This window comes from Ovis aries, chromosome 4, assembly GCF_016772045.2.
Source record: "Ovis aries strain OAR_USU_Benz2616 breed Rambouillet chromosome 4, ARS-UI_Ramb_v3.0, whole genome shotgun sequence".
NCBI lineage: Eukaryota > Metazoa > Chordata > Mammalia > Artiodactyla > Bovidae > Ovis > Ovis aries.
This window is the reverse complement of record NC_056057.1, coordinates 114,194,204-114,200,173: the sequence shown is the minus strand read 5'-3', so window position 1 is coordinate 114,200,173 and position 5,970 is coordinate 114,194,204. Positions and strand designations below refer to the sequence as shown.

Sequence of the window (5,970 nt, the reverse complement as noted above, 5' to 3'; positions counted from 1 at the left end):
ACGGTTGCTGATCATCTTTCTTTTCTTAATCCCTTAAAACAGATCAAGACATTTGGGTACAGAATTGCTCTGGTGGTGGGAGTGCTATTAATTTTGCGTTTGTGCTTCTCTATAGTCTGGAGAAGAACGGTCAAGAGACAACGAAGCCAACAACAGCAGCTAGCATTTCTCACCATTTCTCATCACGTGCAAAATCAGAAAGGGCGCGATGTAGGAGAGAGGCAGAGTAAAAGAAAAGCAGGCCCTGGCAAGGGCCTCAAGAGAAATTTATAATTATTGATAAACTGGATGCTATAAGGCATGAGACTCTTGGAACAAGTCCAGACGAACGGTTCTTGTTCTTGAAAACAGGAGGGAGGTGGGCAGGTGTTCAAGTGGGAGTGAACATGGGGTACCTATGACTTATTCATGTTGATGTTTGATAGAAACCAATAGAATACTGTGAAGTAATTATCCTTGAAGTATAAATTTTATAAAAGCATCTGACTCTTGAGGAGAGGAATGATTGAATATACAGTATCATTTGGGAGCCTACTACATTGCAATGAAATGATAGTGGTTTGGATTCACATGGAGATGGGGAGAAATGGATAATTTTTCATTTGGGAAACTAAAATCTATAGTATTTAGTAATGGACTGAGAACAAGTGAGGCAGAAGTGTTTTAGAGATGACCCCAAGATTCTGCATGAGCCATTTCATGATGTCATTTACTGAAATGAGAAGCAGGCTGGGAATGGTTGTCAGGGTTTCATTTTGTCCAAATCAGTTTGAGATGCCCACAAAATTGCCAGTTGGAGAATTTGAGTGGGATAGAACAGGTTGGAACTCTGAGAATGGTCCAGGCTGCAGACTACATATAAATGGCATTCAAAGCAATAATTCACTGAATAGAGGCGGGAAGGGCACCCAGAACCAGTGCCAAGGAATCACTTGAAGCACTTACATCTGTGTAAAGAAAACTGACAGTCTGAAAATGAGACTGAGAGCAGAATTAAGAACTATTGAGAAAGAGAGGAGAGATCAGGTAGCAAGTTTATGAAGAAAGGGAAAGTGTTGTTTATAGGAGGACAGTGTTTCCAGTTTATTCTGCATGTCCCTGTAATAACATAGTTCTGTCTCTTTATTCTCAGGAATCTAAACCACAATGGCTGCCCAGTACCTCAGCAAACCCAGGACCAGCCACAGTGAGAGGCTGCTTGGGGAGGGCAGCCAGGCTTGGCGGGAGGCCTGGGACACTCCTGCCCTGTCATCCAGCCAACCTGTACAAGAGCAAAACGTCTTCAACCACATTTCTCAGTTTCCCTTCATTTGCTCTGCTCTCTCATTCTCTCTAGCCTCTCTGCATCCTCCTTGTGATACAGCTTAACAGCGAGCAGGAGGAGAGTTCCAATACCCTGACTGCTCCCGGGCTTGATGAGGTTTCTTCTTTGCTACTTCCTAACATGTGGGCCAGAAAAGGCAATGGCAACCCACTCCAGTACTCTTGCCTGGAAAATCCCATGGACGGAGGAGCCTCGTAGGCTGCAGCCCATGGGGTCGCGAAGAGTCAGACACGACTAAGCAACTTCACGTTCACTTCTCACTTTCATGCATTGGAGAGGGAAATGGCAACCCACTCCAGTGTTCTTGCCTGGAGAATCTCAGGGACAGTGAAGCCTGGTGGGCTGCCATCTATGGGGTTGCAGAGTCAGACACAACTGAAGCAATTTAGCAGCAGCAGCAGCAACAACATGTGGGCACACCGGATCAGGGGTTGTGGCCTCCCAGGTGGTTTCTCTGCCTGTCTTTTCAGCCCAAGAGGACTGGAAAGGAGGAACAAGGGGGTGATCAATGCCTCATTCAAGCCCCTAATTTCCCTGCCCCCAGTGCCCTCACTCTAAGCAATACACTCAACAGATTGATCACTCTGTTTCCCATATAACCCTTCTTCTACCCCTTTATCCTAGGAATAGATTCTATCATTTGAGCTTTTGCTGATTTAGCAAAACACCCCACAATTTAGAAACCTAAAACAGCAACCATTTAGGTGGCTCTTAATTTTGAGGGTCACTCACTTGGGCCGTGCTTGGGTCTGGACCAACCTGGCTAATCTCAGCCAGACTGACTCATGTGTGTGTGCTTGGCTGGTGGTTCAGGATGCAACACAATAATCTTGGGTGGCCTCACAGACAGGTCTGGTGGTCAGCAAGCTCTGGGTCAACCAGGCAGACAGAGATAAGAGGGCCTTGTGTCCCTCAAGTAGGCTAGTCCAGGGCAGGTGTAGGGTTCCAAAAATCAGAAAGAGAAGGCAAAGCACAATGTGTCAGTACTTTTGGATTCTCCGCTTAGCCATGTTTCCATGATCCTATGATCCAAAGCAAGTCACATGGCCCAGTCTGACTGAAGGGTTGAAGAAACAGACCCAGCATCTTGATGAGAGGAGCTGAGAATCCACCTTCCCAAGAGGCACGAGTGCAGAGATGGACTCCTTCGTGGCTATGGCTGCCATCTTCAGAGGTTGCCATCCATTCGTTATTAGCATTAGCCAATAGTTGCTGTGTTGGCACTGGCCTTGGTGCCTTTTTACTGCTGGGCCATGAATTTCCTACAGCCTGTCTCTAAGGCCAACCAATGCCCTGGGATCTCCTTAGGTTGGAGCTTCTATTGTGAGGCCAACTATTAAGAATACTCTGAATTCTTATGTATATTTTTTCTTAGATAAATCTTAGCCATCCCATATCCAGTATTTGTAGCACTGGGAAATTTATTTCTTTTATCCTGGGATTCTGGTTCTCAAATGAGGAAAACTCTGCCTCAGGGATTCAGGGATCAGCAAACACTTCACCAGAAAGTGTGTGGTAGATGGAGGATAACTACAGATTTTATGGACATCATAGGAGGGGTTTCTGCAAGTTCATGGTTCTGTTTGATTGATATTTTTTAAAGATTAGCCCACCTCACAGAATAGACTGAAAGGGACAAAGAAGAAGTGGAGACACCTGTTAGGAGACTGCTGAGGCAGGGGTGGTGATGGAATCTGGACTGGAATGATGATCTTCAAAACAGAGACAGGTGAACAGATTTGGAGCCAAGAGAATATGCTGATGGGTTGGGTCTGGAAAGTGGGGAAAGAGAGGAGTCAAGGGCGAGTCCTAGCTTTCTAGTCTGAGGACCTGGGTGAATGGTGATGGCTCTGAAAATAACCTGGAATTGGTAACAGTGTGTATGATGTTGTACGTGGGATAATGTAGGCATTGTCTCAAAGCAGAAATGGGTAGATATAACATAGGATTCCTCACGCAGGAATCAGACCCTTAAGCTCAAGGGTCGCCCAGCAAGGTCTGCCTTCTCAGAAAACAGGCTTACACTTGTGATTGTCAATTGCCTTCCCTCTGGTCCTGGGTCTATGCCTGACAAATCCAGAGGACTTTGACTTTATAGACACGTTGCAGAGATATGCAGAGACTTGCGGAATACCAGCACAGAAAGAGCTGGTAGATGATTTGGTGTTTAAATTCAGGTTTCAATTGCTGTGCTCTACTGCTCTGATATTAACTTTCAACTTTCCTAGGAAGTCGAATATGCACAGTCAATTTTGTGATACCTCCTATCTTATGAAGAACAGCTACTGGTAGCAACTCAGAGTCCTCTTCTTAACCACATTGTTTCCTCCTCTATGAGCTGTTTGCTTCCACAAGGTCAGAGTAAGAAGCTGAAAAGGATCCTGAAAAATATCTGTTGTTATTGTTGTTCAGTTGCTAAGTCATGCCCACGGAGTGCAGCTTGCCAGGTTCCTCTGTCCTCCACTCTCTCCTGGAGTTTGTGCAAATTCATGCCCATTGAAGAATTGATGCTTTTGACCTGTGGTGTTGGAGAAGACTCTTGAGAGTCCCTTGGACTGCAAGGAGATCCAACCATTCCATTCTGAAGGAGATCAGCCCTGGGATTTCTTTGGAAGGAATGATGCTAAAGCTGAAACTCCAGTACTTTGGCCAACTCATGTGAAGAGTTGACTCATTGGAAAAGACTCTGATACTGGGAGGGATTGGGGGCAGGAGGAGAAGGGGACGACAGAGGATGAGATGGCTGGATGGCATCACTGACTCAATGGATGTGAGTCTGAATGAACTCCGGGAGTTGGTGATGGACAGGGAGGCCTGATGTGCTGCGATTCATGGGGTCGCAAAGAGTAGGACACGACTGAGCAACTGAACTGAACTGAACTGATGTTGTGATTCTGTCTAGCAATTTTATCCTCTGCCACCCCCTTCTTTTGCCTTCAACCTTTCCCAGCATCAGAATCTTTTCCAGTGAGTCTGCTTTTTGCATCAACGTGGACAAAGTATTGGAGCTTCAGCCTCAGCATCAGTCCTTCCAATGAATATTCAGGGTTGAATACTTATTCAGTGAGTGGGAGCATTGCAGGGAAGACAGCTGAAGTTCATTCTAACACTGGGTCTTCTGTTTCCTGATGTTCCAGGTCTTGCAAACCCTGGAGATTCCCAGCTGAGACTTGTCTTAGTGGGTAAGACTGGGGCAGGAAAAAGCGCAACAGGAAACAGCATCCTCAGAGAGAAAGTGTTTCTGTCTAGCTTTTCGGCTGTATCCATCACCAAGCACTGTAACAAAGGAAGCAGCACTTGGAAGGGGAGAGAAGTTGTCATCGTGGACTCACCTGGCCTCTTTGACATGAAGGTCTCAGATGCTGAGACTCACAAGGAGATTACCCACTGCATGGTGCTGACCTCCCCGGGGCTTCACACTCTGCTCCTGGTCATCCCACTCGTCCGTTACATGCCCGAAGACCAGAAAGCCACAGAGAAGATCCTGACAATGTTTGGAGAGAGAGCTAAGGAACACATGATTGCCTTATTCAAAGATGACTTAGCCGGCATGGATTTCCGTGATTACTTAAAGCATGCTGCTACAACCATCCAAGAGCTGATTCGGGAGTTCAGAGATCGCTACTGTTTTGTCAACAACAAGGCCACAGGAGCTGAGCAGGAAAACCAGAGGGAGCAGCTGCTGGCCCTGGTCCAGGATGTGGTGGACAAGTGCAAGGGGAGATACTACACGAATAGCCGGTATCAGAAGACCGAGGAGGAGATTCAGAAGCAAACCCAAGCGTTACAAGAAAATTACAGAGAAGAGCTTGAAAGAGCAAAAGCTCAGATAAAACAGGAGTTCAAAGAGGAAATCAGAAAGCTGAAGGATGAACTAGAACAGCAAGAGCAGAAGACGGAAATGGAAAGGCGATTGGCAGAAATGGAGGCTCACCGGGTTTCAAGGCAGCAAACAGCCAGGGATGATGTTTTGAGTCAGAATAAGATACTTGAAATCATCTTCATCTTGTTAGAGGCTGCTTCCTTTGTCTTCTCTCTGTTTAAGGATTAAACGTCATGAGAATCTGTCTATATTCCCTGCATATTTTGGGGTGGTCCTGCCCCATGTAACTCAGAGCATTCTCCTTTTTCTCTGAGACTCTCAGGGCTAAGGAGAGTAAGTTCACTATTGATAATTGGTATATGTTTGATTGATTTAATAGGGAAGGGATAAATTCTCAACTTGTGAAACTCCAAAGCAGAAAGTATTAGGGAGCAGAAAGATGCTCCCTAATTTGTGAATTCTTTCTCAGAGACACCAAGACAGGGAATGCAGGAGACCAAAGAAGATGACCCCGAGCTTTCTGTCTTTATCCCTAGAAAAGATTTCCCCTCTAGATTCTTTCTAGATTGGTGGGTGATCTTCCCCTACAGTTTTTTCTCACTTATTTTGTCTTTAGACGGCGCTGATCATCTTACCCTTATAGTTTATTAGAAAGATCAATTCTTTCCATTAGTTAAGCTTACAGGAGATACTGATAGAAATCTTTCTAGATGAATGGAAATTTGTTCACTTATAATTTTACTGAAGGCCTCAAATTGTTTCTTATCAACTGACCATTACGAACAAAGAGTTCTGTGACAAATAGATCTTTCAGAACTCAACT

The 5,970-nt window shown here is 45.3% G+C and overlaps 1 protein-coding gene across 1 annotated transcript; it reads left to right on the top strand.

The window, feature by feature from the left end:
• Positions 1–1,146: 1,146 nt before the first annotated feature.
• On the top strand, positions 1,147–5,375 carry LOC101123031 (GTPase IMAP family member 4-like). The gene is made up of 2 exons (XM_004008165.4): positions 1,147–1,186; positions 4,462–5,375. The coding sequence occupies exons 1-2, from the start codon at positions 1,147–1,149 to the stop codon at positions 5,373–5,375; spliced, it is 954 nt and encodes a 317-aa protein (XP_004008214.1).
• Positions 5,376–5,970: the final 595 nt, after the last annotated feature.